Raw genomic sequence first — 17,179 nt, forward strand, 5'->3', positions numbered from 1 at the left:
AATAATTTTTTTTTAATAAATTTTACGGCATATTCTACCATACAAATTCCTTAAAACTTTACGAATTATTTTTAAATTAAATTATTAGAATATTCTCATATTACTATTTATCATTTCCACTAGCTAAATATTTACCCTCTTAATACTTTTAATATTTTTTTTTCTTAAAAATAACATAAAAGTTATAATTTAATTTATAAATAAACAATATATAAAAATTGAAAACAACACACTGAGCTGCCCTATCATAATCCGCCCAATAGCTTCGACCCACGTAGCACGACCTTTCCCACATCCCTATATAAAACCCTCACCCCACGCCCGAAATATCCCTCTTTATCACATTACCCTGTTAGGGATTCGGCTCTCTCCCCCAATCCAACCCTAGGGTTCTTACACAGCTCTATCAAACCCTAGTTTCTTGAATTTGAATAATATTCTTCATCACCATGATGCAACAGCCAGCGCAGATGCCGTCCGATCAGCAGGCTCAGCAGTACCAGCAGCAGCAGCAGCAACAGTGGATGATGATGCCGCCGCAGCAGCAGCCGGTCCCACCCCCCGCTGGCTGGGCCCCGCCGACCGTGCCTCCGCCCCAGCTGTCCCAGGCCCAGGCCCAGCAGTACCCGACCCAGCAGAACCCCGGGTCCGACGAGATCCGGTCCCTCTGGATCGGGGACTTGCTACCCTGGATGGATGAGAACTATCTCCTCACGTGCTTCTCTCACACTGGAGAGGTAAACCGTAACATGTGGTTGTCTACGTGTTTGGTTCTGATTTAAGGTTATTGTTTGTATGTGGTGGAAAAGATTTGAGATTTTCCAAAGATTTGAGATTTTCTTGCAAAGATTGATGTTTGATTTTCTTGCAATGAATTGGATTGTTGCTAGTACTGCACTGATTCCGTAGGATTTCTTTTGATTTAAATTTTGGTTCGGCAAGACCAATTCTATACGTGCTTTTGGATTTAGGTAATTCTTTGTTTGGTTGTGAAAAATGGATTCTTTCCTTTTTGTTTCGACTGAACCTCGTGGAACTGTTTGGATTACGGGGAGTGAAGCTCAAAGGAAAATAAAACATTAAGATTCCAATTGATTTTTATTTTTTTTCCTATTCTAACATATTTTCTCTGTGGAAGGTCTAAACTTGAAATAAACAGTTGTTAGAATTTTGGGGTTTGTAAAATTTAATGTAATTATTCCGCCAGTCTATTTCGAGATTCCCTTTTATGACCCTCTTGTATCTTCGGTCTCATTGTTATTGGGTTCTCTCAGGTTATATCAGCTAAGGTTATCCGCAACAAGCAGACAGGTATATCTGATGGTTATGGTTTCATCGAGTTTGTAAGCCGTGCTGCAGCAGACAGGGTTTTGCAAACGTTCAACGGCACAGTGATGCCAAGCACTGAGCAGAATTTTCGGCTGAACTGGGCCACACTTGGTGCTGGCGAGAGACGCCAAGATGACGGTCCTGATTATACAATTTTTGTGGGAGATTTGGCTGCTGATGTTACTGATTACTTGCTTCAAGAGACATTTAAAACTGTATATACTTCAGTGAAGGGTGCAAAAGTTGTCACAGACAGGACCACTGGACGTTCTAAGGGATACGGTTTTGTGAGGTTTGGGGATGAAAGTGAACAGGTGCGTTCAATGAACGAAATGAACGGCCAGTATTGTTCTACAAGGCCCATGCGAATTGGGCCAGCTGCTACCAAAAAACCTGTAGGTGTGCAGCAGCCATATCAGAAAGGTATGTGCTGTTGGTATTGCTAGTTGTGCTTTGTTGTGATTGATGCACAAAAGTTTGAACTTCTAATGTTTCTGCCTTATTTTTGCTATTGCTTGAACTTCTTGTTTGTTTTTCTCTGTTTCTGGCCCTATTTTTTGTGGGATCCCTTACCATATATATTAGAATTGTTTGAAATGGTAAGTTAAATGTTTGTTGACTTTTTCTGAGGTGAATTCTTAAACCAGTGTTCCTCAATTTGACGTTTTTTGGTTATTCATTTGAAGGTTGGCGGAACTTACAGTCATTTCGTTCCAGTATTACCTTTATAAACTTGGGCACATTTAAATTCTCTTAAAACATGTGAAATCTTATATAAAACTCATGTTGTCTTAAAGCAGGACACCGAGAGGCTCTCATTTTTGGGGGGCCTGCCACTGATTTCAGCTGAAATGATTCCACTTTAATGCGTGGCCTCATTTTAGGTCAGTTCTTTTGTTTATGTCATACAGTTTGTACTTTCCTTTGTGGCATTTGTCATGCTACATTCAGAATTACTTTTCCAGCTCCTTATATATTAAGCGATTCCTATTCCTTTTATTTTAAGAGTTGCCAGTCAAGTTATTCATTCCCTTTTCCAAGTTTTGTGTATTTCCTTTTCCGTTATTCTTTAGCTCGCGCGAATCATGGAGAATCTTTGGTTATTTTCTACCCGTTTGAATCACTTCCCATGTGCTTTTTGCATAAGGTTGTATCCCATTTATTTCAAGATTTTCTGGCCCATGCATAGTTCTGCTGTTACTTTCAAGAGTTTTTCTATAAGCATTGCTCCTTTTTTTTTGGGTCATTCAATTGGATACTAAACTACATGTAGCAGCTAAGAACTAGGTGCCTTGTTCATTTTCATGAACTATTTTATTAAACCTGCCTTGAATAGCTTAATGATTCATAATTTTGAACATTAAATGCTAAAACAACCTGTTGTAAATTCTTTCCGTGTCTTATTGCTCTGCACTTCTTTGATTTTCCCATGTTTAATTTTCATTTATTTAGCGCTTGTTATTTTTTTCTATTGCTTGTTTGGGTGTCTCCATTTTGGTGGGAAACATTTTTTTTTTTCTATTTGTAATCAAAATATCATTATAAGCGTAAGGCGCTCCAGGTACACAAGTAGTATACAAAAGCTACCTACCTAGTAGGGGCAAAAAGAACAAAAAAATCATGATAACTAATCACCATATGAGAACTAAAAGCAACTATCCAAAGATGTAAAGTGTTGAAAAAATAAAGATTTAATCTCCAAAAGCCGTTTCACGATCTTCAGACACCACAAAAGGCACCAAGGCAAGGTGGAAAACTTGACTTTGTACGTAAGACATTTCCACTTCCATGGTTTGTGATTGGGCCTTAGAATCTTAAATATATTTTTATATTTTACTTTTATCAAGTTGGTTGACTTATTTATTTAACTTCTAATGCAGAATCTGTGTATATTTTAATTGTGTTCAAGTTTCTGTGCATTTGGGGAATGTTTGTTATGAGATGCTTATTAGTAAATAATTGCATTCAAATTTCAATGTGATTGTGTTGTGAATTTGCTGCCGAAACTGTTTTAGGAACATTTACGAGGAAGCCTAGTAGTGTGTGCGTGGATTGATAGGGTTCTAAAAGCACCAGCACATGGATGAATAGGGTTCTAAAATCATCAATAATAATGCTACAATGATACATTCTGTTGAAATGCTTGCTTGGTGATAATTCTTTTTCTTTTTTAGTTGATGTGCTGTTGTGTTTATTAACCACAATGTAATATCTCTTGATTGTCTTAAATCAAACAAATCCATGAATTCAACATCTTATAGTAGAAGAAAATTGAAGTTACTAGTGTCAATTTGATTGTATTTGGGAAAACTACTTATAATCGCATTTTGATTGGAGAAAGCTGTTAAGATTTTTTTTTTCTTTTATTAAATTGATTTGGAATTGTGCAGTTCAGAATGGATGTTATTGGCACGATCTTTGAGTTTCCTGCCTCGGTGCTTATATTGCACATTGCAGGGCATTTCCCTGAGAACTCCTTTATTTTAGTGTTATTATTTGTTGGTTAGTTCACATTTATTTGTCATTGGCAGCTCCTTACCAGAATACTCAAGGAAACCAAGGGGAGAATGATCCAAATAATACAACAGTGGGTAGTTTGTTTTAATTTTGATATAATCTATTTCCTGCCATATGATATTGATGCTTGACACTCTTGTCTGCAGATATTTGTTGGGGGTTTGGATGCAAATGTAACAGATGACTTGTTGAGACAAGTGTTTGGCCAGTTCGGTGAGCTGATCCATGTGAAAATACCATTAGGCAAGCGTTGTGGTTTTGTTCAATTTGCTAGCAGGTAAAATGTCACTAGTAGTCTACATATAAGTTTCAACGGCCCATTTGGTTTTTTTATTCTCTCTCTCTGTGTCTCTCCCGGCTAGCCTTATTTGTAATATCATCTGTGTTTGTGGTACTTCAGAGCCAGTGCAGAGCAAGCTCTATCCTTAATGAATGGAACTCAGTTAGGAGGACAAAGTGTTAGACTTTCATGGGGCCGTAGTCCTTCAAACAAACAGGTTTTTAGTTGCAACCACATTTTTGAATGACTTTTATTGTGTATGCTTTCCTCTATCTGGAGAATTAATAGAATTCTTCTGTCTGAATGGTTCAGACTCAGCCAGATCAGAGCCAGTGGAATGGATCTGGGGCATATTATGGGTATCCACAAGGATATGATCCATATACATATGCACCTCCTACGCAAGACCCTAGCATGTACTATGGAGGCTATCCCGGATATGGAAATTACCAGCAGCCTGGTGCTTACCAACAGCCACAGCAGGTAACTAATTTTGTCAGCTTCAGTGTCTCTTTTCCTATGTTCTCTCAATGGTGAAAGAAAAAAGGGCAGACATCGGAAGGCTAATTTTTGGTAGTGGGGATTCGGCAGCCTGGTTATCTGTGTGAAATCAGGTTGCTCACAAGGTGTCCTGGTTATCTTTCTTATTAGCTAGTTGGCTGCTAGTTGTTGTCCTTATGAGCCTGGACATTGACCTACAAAATAGGACATCTAGGTCCAAGATGGCATTGGACGTTCCTTTGACATAATTTGTTGCTACATAATTGTTGGTGCATGGCTTGTGAGGTTTAGCTCGAATGATTACTTGTTTGGTGTAATACTTGATACACAGTTCTTAAAGGCAAGGTCATATGTCTGGGGTTTACTCAACAGGGATAGGTCTAAGGAGGCCCTCCCTTGAAGGGATTTCCTGTCATAAAAATTAAATAAATGTTGGTGCCTTTTGAAGCTAGGATATTCTATTTTATTTCTTATTTGGTCTAATTCACATTTCTGTTTTTGCTATGTGCAGTGATCTTTTAGCTGGTTCAATCCTGAAGACTGATGTCACTTTGTTCTCAGCGCATTTATGTTGCGATTTTGCTCATTGGCTGTAGAATGACGGTGTGGAGATCCGTATGAGTTTGCTTTAGCTTTAGCTTTTATCTTTTTCTTTTCTTTTTTTTTTTCTTTTCTTTTTTTTTTTTGTTTCTTTTTTCCTTCGATTTTTCTTCCCCTTCTCTCTTTTTATGACATCGAGTATGTTTAAGGCACTGCTATTCTGGTGATGTTGGTGGGCCTTTTTGATCTATTGATGATTGTCTTATATACAATATGGATTTGCCAGATACTTGCTGTTGTATGGACCTATTATTTGTCTAAATGGAGATGGCTCTTATTTTATTTTCATTCTGTGATGGTGCTTTTGTGTTGTTACATGATCTTCTGAGTAATGATATAAAGAGCACTCTAGAATCTTTCCAAATTGGATGTAGCATTTAAAATCACTATTGAATTTGAAATTATTATTATTAAATTCTGATTCGTTGGGAATTTTAAATGCTATATCATATTTAGAATGACTCTAGGAGGACTCTAATTCTCCTTATGGGGATCAGAAAATATGGAAGCTTTGGAGACTTCCTTCCTGTGGTTCTAAATTCCACTAATGTCCTAGGACAGGATTGAAAATGAGGCTGTTTTAGTGGCTTGACTAAAACAGATACGAGAATTCAAGAATTCAATCCTGAAATTTTTTTCATTGTTATTAACAATTTTTTTCAAAAACTTAATGCGAAACTCACATTTGAACAATGCTACACAAGATCTGCATTAGATATTTGTAAGTAATACTTTTTAATAAACATGATTAATCCCTATCTCTGCAATTTTAGGAAAAATAAATGTCAGATAAAAAATCGTCAGAACAAAACATTTCCAAGTTGGATGAAAATTCTAGTGGTTGTATACCAATTACCAACAGCTCAACTTGGCATAGTATAAGTTGTCGTAAACATTTCATCAAGATTAATTTTGATGCAGCGATTTGAGATTCTTTCTCTTTAGCTCAACTACTTGTCGTGACTTATGTGAGAACAGAATAGTTTTTTTTATTGGAAACTCCTTTGGGTGTTCAGCCGGCTTCATGTATTGCGAGGCCTAAACTGATAATTTTAGATGAATCATTTATTATACTTAAACATTAAATATTTTTTTAATTTTTATATTATAATTAAAAAATGAAAAAAATTAATTGAACTTGATTCATCAAAGGAGCTTCATTTTGTAAGAAGATCATCTAACACTTTTAATCTGCACAAGTAGAGATATTTTTGTCTAATAATTAATAATGACTAATTATAAAACATAATAATTTACTAGAATATTCCTTTTCTATGCCTAATGTTAATTTATTAATTTAATTTTTTATTGACATAATACTATTTTATAGAAAGAAAAAAAAAAAGATAAAGTGTGATGTTTATGTTCTTAATTTTAATTTATTGTTTCAGGTTTTGTTTGAAAAAAAAAAAAAAAAAAAACATAATAGTATTTTATTTAAAAAAAAAAAATCTAAAAAGCAAAACAAAGGCAACCACACATACGGTGGAAAAGATTGCCAAGGGAGAGGCGAAGAGGCCACTGACGAGCTCATAGCGGTGGTCTTGCGCCTCCTACTTCTTAGCATTTAGAGAGTGATTATGGTAATTTGCTATCGAGATTGTTCCAAGAATAAGATTTTGTATTTTTGGCTTCTGATGGTTGATTTTCTTAAGCGGGAGTTCTATAAACTCTTTTTTTTTTTTTAACAAAAATTGGTGTTTTGGTAGCAGATAATGCACTTTATCTATTTATTTTGGCAGCACTGTAAATTGGGCCCTATTTAGTTTTGTAGAAATCTTTTATTTTTTATTTTGTGTATCTAAACTATGACAAATATTGGGGAGCTTGTTCTCTTGGGTCCTTAGGGGAAGAGCCGGCCCTAAATTCAAGCTACGTTGGCGGGTGCGTAGTGTTGGCTATTGTCGTCCCACATAGGAAAAATGTAAGACAATATTTTTATTTATAATTGATTTCACTTAGCATAAGCATTGTCGAGCTTCGTAACGCAAGCTTGTAACCAAGTGGGACATTAACGTTGTTGGAGGTATTGGGTGGTCTCAGGTAAGGGTGGTACGGCGTCAGATTTGATGTGTTCACCTTGTGTGAAGTCGTTTATCACGCGACCCACCCCCCCACACATCAATGATGCCCACCCCAGCGTGTTGCCTGTGTTCTCTCTATACCAACGACCACTTTTTTGTGTGCCACCAAATCCAACTAAGTGACGAATGGAAGATTGCTTTAAAAACGCGGGACGGGCTCTTTGAGTGGCTTGTCATGCCCCACTCGGGCTTACCGATGCTCTAAGTACTTTTATGGACCTCATGGACCATGTTGTCAAGCCGTTCATTAACAAGTTTGTTGTTGTCTATTTTGAGGACATCCTTATTATATCATATTGCTTGCTCAACATAAGTTTACGAATTAGGAAATTTTCTTAATGTTCTCTAATTTCACCCAGTTTTTCTAATGCAAAATCTTTATAAAGATGAGAAAATATATACATAGACCCAAGTGTGCCCTAGTCCCGGATTTAGATGGCTCAAAATCCATTCAAGGCCTTCCAATAACAAGTTATTGTTACAACAGAAAAAAAAAAAAAGAAAAACAAGCTATTGAAATTATAGAATCTAGATATAAAAAAATTCAATACTTGTGGTTCTCTTCCCTACCGCCCTTAATCGTGTCTCATTCACTACTATGCAACTACGTCTTAATCTCTCTAGGTCTCTCATAAGCTGATTAGAGTTAAGTTAAAATATGAGCTGCTACAACCAACTTTGTTGACAACATTCTTGATTGCCTTCTCTCCCTTTAAAGATGCCATTTAGAGCTATAGTTGGATTGCTATAAAGATTGTGCTTTCTTTTTTGGTCGGTCTATTTTAGATTATGTAATTTTTTTTGTTTTTTTGTAACTGTACTGTTTGTTTGTACTCGTTCTTACTTATCTATTAAAAAAAAAAAGTAAAAGTCACTAATTTAACTTCTATGTTTTGCGGGTGTCTTAGAATAATTGACGACGTTTTTGTTACTTTTTTTTAAAAAAAAATATGTTCAAGCAGTACGGTCGGTTATTGTCCACCATAGGAAAAATACGGGAATATATTTTTATTTATAAGTGATTACACTTAGTATAAGGAGTGTCGAGCTTGGTAACCCAAGCTTATAACCAAGTGGGACATTAACGTGGCTGAAGGTATTTTGTGGGTCTCACAGGTGTGGGGTGGCATGTTGTCATTGGTTTGTTCACTTCTGTGTGTTGTGTGAAGTCAATTGGCACGCACCCTACCCTTGGGTTAAAGGGCTCCCCACCCATTAAGCTCGGCAATTTATTGAGGTTTAAATCATTTAAGTTCATTCATCTGTAGATCCAAAGAAGAGTTTTAGAGTGGCCTGCATAAGCACTCTTAAACCCTTCTGATCTTCAGAATTGTAAAGGAAAATCATAAAAAATACTCCGAGTATGAATATGACATCTATGAAACTGACTTGAATTATCCATGCCAGATGCTTGAATAATGAATACCATGTTTTTTGTTCACAAAATTTTCTGCTTCTTGGCATTTTCAAATGAAAAAGAGAAACTTCTTTGTATACAATGCTCCAACCACAACAACACAGGAAGAGAAGTATATTCTATTTGAACCAGAATAATTGAAGACATGAATGAAGCTCAACTTAAGCTGGCTATATCCTATAAGTTAGGAGTGCATCGAATTTAGTAATTTGAGAGCAACTGCTTCTTGCTCCTCCAGGGTCATGGAATCCTTGTTTTGTTTTCTCTCCCCATCATCATCACTATCACTATCATAATATATCTTTGACTTTTTACGGGGTCTGTCTCGTGTTGCTTCCTCTTCTGAACCAGAAAGTTCTTCCTGACTGTCTTCGTCTTCCAAAGCTCCTCTTTTCAACTTCATCTTCTTCTTGATCCGTTGCTCTCTACGACGCTGGTGATCTAGTACCTTGTCTTCTTTGTCCGCGTGCTTCATCTCTTCCCTCATCTTGTTATAATATTCTTTCTTTTTGCCTGCAAAAGAATGAGAGACATTAGGGCACTAAAAACAAAGAGAAGGCACAAATATTTTTTTGATAAGTAATATTGTATATATCAAAAGGGCAGAGGGGTACAACCCTAGTACACATGAAGAATACAAAAGAACGCCTAAGACAAAATCATTGTCAACCATGGGATATATATTTATTGTGCTCAACTTCTTACTTGATTGCCAAGGGCAATAACCTTACATAAGCACTAAATTCAAACACACTCAATGGCGTGATAAATTGTGGTAGATCAGTGGGCTTTTGCATAACCTAGGAGTTTAGTCTATTGGAAATGAATCTGCTAAGCCATTTCGTTTGTTCTTTTAGATAGGAGGAAAACTGGCAAATCAAAATAATGAGATTAATTATGCTTCAAAAACCAAGCCCATCCACATTTTTTAGAAGAACACAGATTTGGCTTAGGTGCTGTAAAATAAACTACAAGAGATCTCCTGTAGTTTTTTCAATAGTCCAGATTTTTTTTTTCTAATCAAAGGGGGGGAAAGGGGAAAGGATAATAGTCCAGACTTTATTTCACTATATTTCTCTTTTTCATGGAAAACATGAAATTAAATTTGGACCATTGAAAAGACTACATAAGCTCTCCTGTAGTTTCCTTCTTAGTACCTAAGCCAAATCCAGTGAACACAGCATCTAGGAGAGATGAGAGTAGCAGAAGAATTAATTGCACAGTAGTAAAGTCTGCCTTCGCAATAATATTGCTACTATTGCAACTCAAGAATGAACCATATACCTTGGTCAATCAGAAATGATTCATTGCCACTCTTTGTGTCAGCCACCATAGCAAGCGGGGCTACTGCATTGCCTTCCTCATCAAAGACAACCCTAGTACCTGTTGGTCTATGGATACTAATCTTCAATTTCTTTTTCTTTGAAATCCGTGTTGTAGGCCTACAAAGGAAGAAAAGATAGACCTTAAATTTGGTAAATAAAAACAATATGAAACATGATGGATAGTAAAGTAAATCTTTAACAGCAAGCCAGAAATGGTGGTCCAATTAAAAATGAACAGGGCTATACAAAATATCTATACCAAATGACATGATGGCACACTTGGCACACCAAGAGCGCTGGGCTTGGGTAATTTATGACATGTCTACAATAATGAACCTTTCCCACCATTAAGTATGGAGATTTTGTACTGGTTATTTGTAAATAATTTAAATAATAATAATAATTCTCGTCTACACATCCAATAACTCAGCAAACTACGTTCTCCCATCAAACAAATAAAAACCTGTATAAAATATGACATTTATTTGGATGATGGATGTGAGGAAGACCAGCTATCTAGAATCAGAACCAGATGTACAACCCAGTAGTGTGTAATTCCTATCACCTAGCATTCTTACACCGCCATCTTTAGAGTTAATTACCTCCATAAAAAAATTCTAGAAAAGAAAAAGTACCTAACGTCTCCAATTTCACTAGTTTTCCCTTCTTCGTCGTTTGGTGTATCCTTTTCCAGAAGAAAACCTTTGCTCACTTCCTCTTCATCTATATCACCAATATCTAGCTTCTCTTTTGGACTCTCCAGCACATTCTCATCATTGGAGTTTTCTGTTTCGAGAAGAGAAGATTTCTCTGACTCTGTTTTTGACTTGACTTTCTGCTTCAAGAAACGGATTTTAGGAGTCATTGGTAGACCCAATGACGCTGAAAACTCATCAATAGGCAGTTTTATCACGTCAAAAATTTCTTTATCTTTCTGAATATGAATAGATCGCAAATATGTCACAAAGGCCCTTTGAGCCAGATACTGCATATCTGGATACTTGACTAACAATGCTGACAACAACCCAGAAACAGGTTGCAGTCTTTTAGTATTTGCCTGAAAGATAAACAATTATAACATCAAGGTTAGCATGCAAAAAAACAGATTTGAAACCATCCATTACCAGAGCAAGTCATACACAAGAATGACAATCAGATATATTGATCCTCCAAAAAAAAAAAGGAAGAAAAGGATATTGACCAGATACTAATGACTTCACAAACAAAAGTAGTCTACCTTAATAAATTGTATGGGTACTTTTGCTGCTTGTAATTTTTCAAGCATTTTCATTTCCGAGGGCAACAGAAATAAAACAGACCTCCCTCCAGAATGATAGCGAGCAGTGCGACCAACTCTGTGTATGTAAGATGCAACATCTTCTGGACAATCCAGCTACGGAAATAAGACAAAAAGATGTAAGACCCCAGTAAGAATGTATTTTTTTCCCTCCCTCTTTCTCTCTACACATGCACACATGCTTTTTCCCAAAAAAAAAAAAAAATTAAATTAATACCTGGACAACCCAGTCAACTGCCTTATTAAAATCAAGGCCTCTTGAGGCCACATCAGTTGAAAAAAGAACAGAGCGCATCTCACAAAACTCTGAATATATTCCCATCCTTCTCTCCTGCTTCATTCTCCCATGAAGACATTTTAAGGGTATTCCAGGACGCAGTTTCTTAAATGCTTCAAAGACAAATTTTACCTGATAATAATAGTAATCCATCCTTAGCAACAATTTTAAATGAAGATAGACAAAGCATTGTAATAAAATACTAAAACAAGGCCATCTGATTTTGGCGGCAGGAGGAGAGCTTCTTCTTCCCTCTTCATGCTTAAAATATGACATATGCTTTAAATACTCCTTATCTACATATGTGTATTTTTTCGCCTTTAGTGAGGCATTTCTTTATATACATCTTGTATACTAGAGTTGCGCTCTGCGCTTTTCAATAAATTAATTATTTATCAAAATATGACATATGCAGATACAAAAAAAAGATCAACTAATCCTCCTGAATTGCATTGATTTATCCTAAAGATTTTATTTAAATTGGAATTTAGTTATTCACCATGTACGAGGATCCCTGCTAAGCATCCATGGCTGAATGGTTAAAGTGCCCAACTCATAATTGGCGAATTCGTAGGTTCAATTCCTACTGGATGCACACCAAAGGAACCCGATTGGTTTCAGGAGGGACACCCTCGCAAACCTCCCTACTTTGCTATTACTTTACCGTTAGTTCCCCAAACAAGCAACAAATTGAGCTGTAGAAAGTCGTTGCTTGTTTTAACGCACAACAACAATTAAATTCTAGTTTTTCAGATGAGGCCTTTACGAGATAGGGGCTTAACGAGTTTGTTGTTAGTAGTTCGACTAATTGGAGGAATCCACTTGAGGGGTTCACATCTAATTAGCTAGTTGGTGAGGTAATAACTTACCAAGGCGATGATCAATAGTTGGTCCGAGAGGATGATTAGCCACACTAGCACTAAGACATGGCTCAGATTCCTACGGGAGGCAACAATGGAAAATTTTCTACAATGGACGAAAGCTTGATGGAGCAATGTCGAATAAAGGTAGAAAGCCTACAAATCGTGAATTATTTTCTCGAAAAAAGAAGCAATGACGGTATCTGGGGAATAAGCTAATAAAACGGCACCTAGATTGACCTTATCAAGTAAACCAAAGGTTCGTCTTCCCTTAGAGGGGCCCTTCCGAAACAACATTCTAGCAACATTTCTTTTATTGAATGGGAGTAAAAGAAATAGAAAGACTTTGACCTTCCATCTTTTATTCCCATCACTTGATGTTGGATCGACCAAGTATGTGCAACTTGTTCCAGACATGGAAGAGGCAAGTTGTTTGAAGAATATGACCCGGGGAGGGAATTCTTTCTTATTCATTACGGAAAGTAAGGCTGGCTTGGTGTACAAGCAAGTTAGAACAAGCAAGGGATTGAGTTGCGCAAATGCCGTTGCACGCATCCATTTCCTAATGAAGCCAATCTAGTAACAACATACTACGCTTGAGCATTGCAGCATAACATGGGACCTAATGAAGATGTTAAAGATTTGAGTAAGAGAGATTGTGATACCCCAGATGTGAAAGTTGAATCGCATATTGGATATTGGATGAATGGATTATAAAGGTGTCTATGAGCCAAATCCTATATTGGTTGTGTACTAGGTGCTTTAAACATAAATTAGAAAAGTGACTTTAAGGAACTCCAATTGTAACTTCTCTTCGACAAGTAAATCAATCTTATTAAAAGCGAAGGGGCGCAAGCCAAATACACAGAGAATATACAAGAGAGATACCCAATTAAGCAAAAGATAAAAAAACACAAATCCATAAATTCTAAAAATTAGGAAAGTGAGAATTGTCTTGGGCAGACATCCAAACATAAAGGGCTTTAAACATAATAGCTTTCAACTCTATCACCATTAATCTTTTTGGGATAATAATGCAAATGTGACTACTACATCATAGATAAATGTAACATTCTTAATCATAAGCACATCAATTATTGTGGAATGCCACAATTAGATTTGATTTCTCTGACGTTCACAAGAAGAGCTAGCATGAATCTAAAAACGCTCAATCATATAACAACTCTTGACCAGCCTCTATCCAAGTAAATTACCATATCTGGTCAGCGGTTATTAACCATAATGGGAAAGAAGGACTTAAATTGGCCCCAAACAAACTCTATCAACCCAAAGCTCCATGCTTTTAGGTTGGCTTCATTCAACCACACATATGATTTCTAATAAAGGAATGAATCATGCTGAGATACCTGTTTGCAACTCGAAAGAAACACTAGGATCTTTGAATTAAGATGTGCCTTTATGAAACTCCACAACATGTCTAACTTCTCTTCAAGAGGAACAACCATAGCAGTTTGCTGCAGGCGATTGGGAGTGGCAGTCACAGACTCCTCATGCACACTGAGATACTCTGGGTCCTTCAAACTGAGTCTTGCAAGATCCTGAACTGACTTTGTTTGAGTAGCTGAGAACAGCAAGGTTTGTCTATTCCTAGGTAGCTGCGAGATAATAGCATTTAAAGCCTTCTTAAATCCAACATCAAGAATACGATCTGCCTCATCAAGGACCAAAACCTGTTCCCTGGCCAGGAAATTCCACCCTAATCAGAAGCTAAATAAACAATACTACTTGTGTGTACATGCAAGTGCGAGCATGCACATGCATGTGTGAGAGAGTCAAAACAAGGGACCCAGTCCATGATCATGCCAAAAAAGGAAAAGAAAGATGAGGAAGAAAAATATTATGATGACCTGAAGCTGGGAACATTCAAAGTTTGGTGTCTCATCCATGTGCTGAAGAAGCCGACCGGGAGTGCAAACCAATATGTTGAGCTCATGTACTCGCTCCTTCTCAGTGTCAACATCCTTGCGACCACCAATTAGGAGACCAGCACTGAAATTATGGTGCTTTCCTACAGATCTCAACACGTCAAACAGTTGACCAGCCAATTCCCGTGTAGGAGATATGATGATACTGCCTACCCCATCCTCAGGACCCCACCTCTCTCTATATAACTTCTCAAGGATCTGAAATTAAAAAACAATTGAGCCTGAAAGGAGAATTATTTGAAAAGAAGAAAATACAACATAGAAAAAAAAAAATGCGCAAGTACAAAAGGGCTCCAGCATGCTAAAAAAAGTTTTACTTTTCTACTAAATTGTTGTTTGATGAAAATTCTAAGGACTAAATCAAGAGGCAAAATGAAATGAAAGCTTTCTTCCCACCAGCTCTTTCCATGCAATACAGCCCAAGCCAAAGATGCCATTCTCCTCCCCAGAGAAAAGACAAGAAAAAATATACAATGAAAAACTAAAGCCAAGCCTTTTGCCATAACAAGATCAGACCCAATTATATCATACCAACCAAAAGATAAAATTGAACTGAATTCAGCAAATAACCATAATAGAATTAGTGAGAGGACTATTTTGCTTTCTCGAGCTCTAAGATTTTATACAAATGTTAAAAAGTCAATACTCCTCCCCTTTCCAGCATTTCTCAGCAACCAAACAAAATAACCAACCATATAAGAATCAAAGAAAACAAAATTTCCCTCCATTGCAGGTTGAGTAATATAAAACAATATTTCAAGCCCTTTCCTGATTAATTCAAGTCAGCCCAATTAACCCAACACGTGAACTAACCTCAATTTCACATATTTCCTTCCCATTTCCTCACCTCCCAAACATTAAATCTTCAACACTTAATTACACTCTTTTTTCACGCACTTCCCCAAGCAACCAAACAAAACCCAAAATTCACACTAATCCTCAAAACTAAAATTCCACACAAAATTCCCACTAGTCCATGCTACTAAAATTCCATTTTTTTTCTCACACAAACCAAACCCACCCAACTCACCGGAATAACAAAAGCCAGAGTCTTTCCCGACCCAGTCTTCGCCGCGCCAAGAATATCCCTCTCGCAGAGCGCGTGCGGCAGAGAAGCCCTCTGGATATCGGTCATTTCAACGTACTTGGCATCGCGCAGGCCATCTCTGGTCCTCTGCGAAATCGGGAGCTGATCGAACTTCGTGGCGCCGGCGTACCGCGAAAACGACGCGTCCTCGAGGCGGCCTATGGGTTCGTTCGAGGGCAGTGGGGGCAGCGATATGGGGTTGGATCCCGAGTCGGGTTTCTGGGACTGGATCCATGAGTTCAGGAGCTCGATTTCTTGGGTTTCCGAGAGGCGGTTCTGCTTTCGGAAGTTCCTAGATTTGGGTTTTTTCATTGTTTAGGGTTTTAGGGCTTTGGGACTCTGTGTGTGTGTGTTTTGTGTGAAAAATCCAATCCGAGAGAAGGGTTTAGGGTTTTAGGGTGGAAATTTATTACATAAAACTGCAAAAAGAAAAATTGGATTACGTGTATGTTTCACTCCCTTTGGTTGTTGCCCGCGGCGGGACTATCATTTTAAGTTTGACAAAAAAGATATTTAAATTAAAAATATTGAAAAAAAATACATGTACCCTCAAACCAACACAAAATTTGCTCAGCAAGGACCACGTTTTATGAAGCGAAAGTCACTAGTTCGAATCTTCACTCTTCCTCTTGTGCGGGCATGTAAAAAAAAAACACAAGATTTGCAATGTGACTTTCCTACGACTATCAAAAAAATTGTATTGTACCTCAAATGATAAAAACATCCTTAATAAATTAAAAATTAAAAACTAGTGACGTACATTGCTAGTGGGTCTTCATAGTGCTTCTTTTTTTTTTTTTCAAATATTTTTGTCTTATCAAAAGAATTTAAGGGTATTTTTGTCTTTTTGCATGACAAAATAAGTACATTACAATTTATTGATAGTTTGGAGAAACATTGTTTTAATTATAAATTTAAAGAGATATTGTAAATTATGTTATAGTTCGGGGGAGGTGTGTACTTTTTCGAACAAACAAAAATATTTGGAGAAGATATTGAAATCCCCCAAGCCACTTTGTTGCTATTTTAGCCTCGGTTTTCCTAAGTGATTAGGGCTTGCTTGGGTGCTCTATCTTTCTCACTCTCAAACTGTATACTTAGAGGATGGGATCCCTTATTGTTCAAATTGAGAAACTACTATGCCCACTTCTCCGGAACAGGCGAGCTCACACCTCAAGCTGTTTGAAGCAAATATGCCTTATAATTTGTTTTTTTACGTGGAACTGCTCGAATTGCGGGTAGTTAATTGTAAACAATCATGTATCTATTTTTGGATCTTAATATTTGGAAATTGGATTAAGATCCACTTAAAATGGAGAAGAATTTGGTGATTTAAAATTTTAAATAACGTGGTACTATATATATTAACTCTGGAGCAATATATACAACATTAAACTTAAAATTGTTTATCTGCATATCACTAGAAGAATGGAGATGGTGTTTTAAGAGTGCTTTAAAAGAGTTGATCAAATAAGAATATAAATATATATAAAAATATAGATATAGATATTAGATATTAGATTAGATAGGTTTGTTAAAATGAATAATATTTGTAATTTGTTGTCATTCTCAAAAAGACCAAGAAAAGGTAAGTAAAAAGATAAATTAGTTTTTTTATTTTTTATTTTATTTTTTTAAAGAAGATAAATTAGTTGAAAA

General features: G+C 36.6%; 2 protein-coding genes and 1 non-coding gene across 3 annotated transcripts; 2 read left to right on the top strand and 1 right to left on the bottom strand.

Annotated features, from left to right (window-relative positions):
- Positions 1-344: 344 nt before the first annotated feature.
- On the top strand, positions 345-5,515 carry LOC132173678 (polyadenylate-binding protein RBP45C). Its single transcript, XM_059585243.1, has 7 exons — positions 345-737; positions 1,275-1,752; positions 3,861-3,916; positions 3,993-4,123; positions 4,247-4,343; positions 4,439-4,609; positions 5,139-5,515. The coding sequence occupies exons 1-7, from the start codon at positions 450-452 to the stop codon at positions 5,139-5,141; spliced, it is 1,224 nt and encodes a 407-aa protein (XP_059441226.1). The 5' UTR covers positions 345-449; the 3' UTR covers positions 5,142-5,515.
- A 3,259-nt stretch (positions 5,516-8,774) lies between these two features.
- LOC132176342 (DEAD-box ATP-dependent RNA helicase 32) lies at positions 8,775-15,955 on the bottom strand. The gene is made up of 8 exons (XM_059588521.1): positions 15,464-15,955; positions 14,356-14,631; positions 13,855-14,178; positions 11,568-11,759; positions 11,291-11,446; positions 10,689-11,110; positions 10,013-10,170; positions 8,775-9,241 (listed from the first exon to the last, which is right to left on the bottom strand). Exons 1-8 carry the CDS (start codon positions 15,830-15,832, stop codon positions 8,913-8,915), a joined length of 2,226 nt encoding a protein of 741 aa, XP_059444504.1. The 5' UTR covers positions 15,833-15,955; the 3' UTR covers positions 8,775-8,912.
- Positions 12,149-12,222, top strand: TRNAM-CAU (transfer RNA methionine (anticodon CAU)). The gene has a single exon. It is a non-coding gene; the product is annotated as a tRNA-Met (tRNA).
- Positions 15,956-17,179: the final 1,224 nt, after the last annotated feature.

This window comes from Corylus avellana, chromosome ca3 (genome assembly GCF_901000735.1).
Source record: "Corylus avellana chromosome ca3, CavTom2PMs-1.0".
In the NCBI taxonomy this organism is placed as follows: Eukaryota; Viridiplantae; Streptophyta; class Magnoliopsida; order Fagales; family Betulaceae; genus Corylus; species Corylus avellana.

Bases quoted from the DNA above. Each gene is read 5' to 3' on its own strand.
- LOC132173678 (XM_059585243.1), top strand. From the start codon at position 450: ATGATGCAACAGCCAGCGCAGATGCCGTCCGATCAGCAGGCTCAGCAG. The intron at 738-1,274 runs GTAAACCGTAAC...GGGTTCTCTCAG, and splicing joins GCTTCTCTCACACTGGAGAG to GTTATATCAGCTAAGGTTAT. The intron at 4,124-4,246 runs GTAAAATGTCAC...GTGGTACTTCAG, and splicing joins TTTGTTCAATTTGCTAGCAG to AGCCAGTGCAGAGCAAGCTC.
- LOC132176342 (XM_059588521.1), bottom strand. From the start codon at position 15,832: ATGAAAAAACCCAAATCTAGGAACTTCCGAAAGCAGAACCGCCTCTCG. The intron at 14,632-15,463 runs GTGAGTTGGGTG...TTTTAATTTCAG, and splicing joins CTCTGGCTTTTGTTATTCCG to ATCCTTGAGAAGTTATATAG. The intron at 9,242-10,012 runs GTATATGGTTCA...ATTCTTTTGCAG, and splicing joins ATCATTTCTGATTGACCAAG to GCAAAAAGAAAGAATATTAT.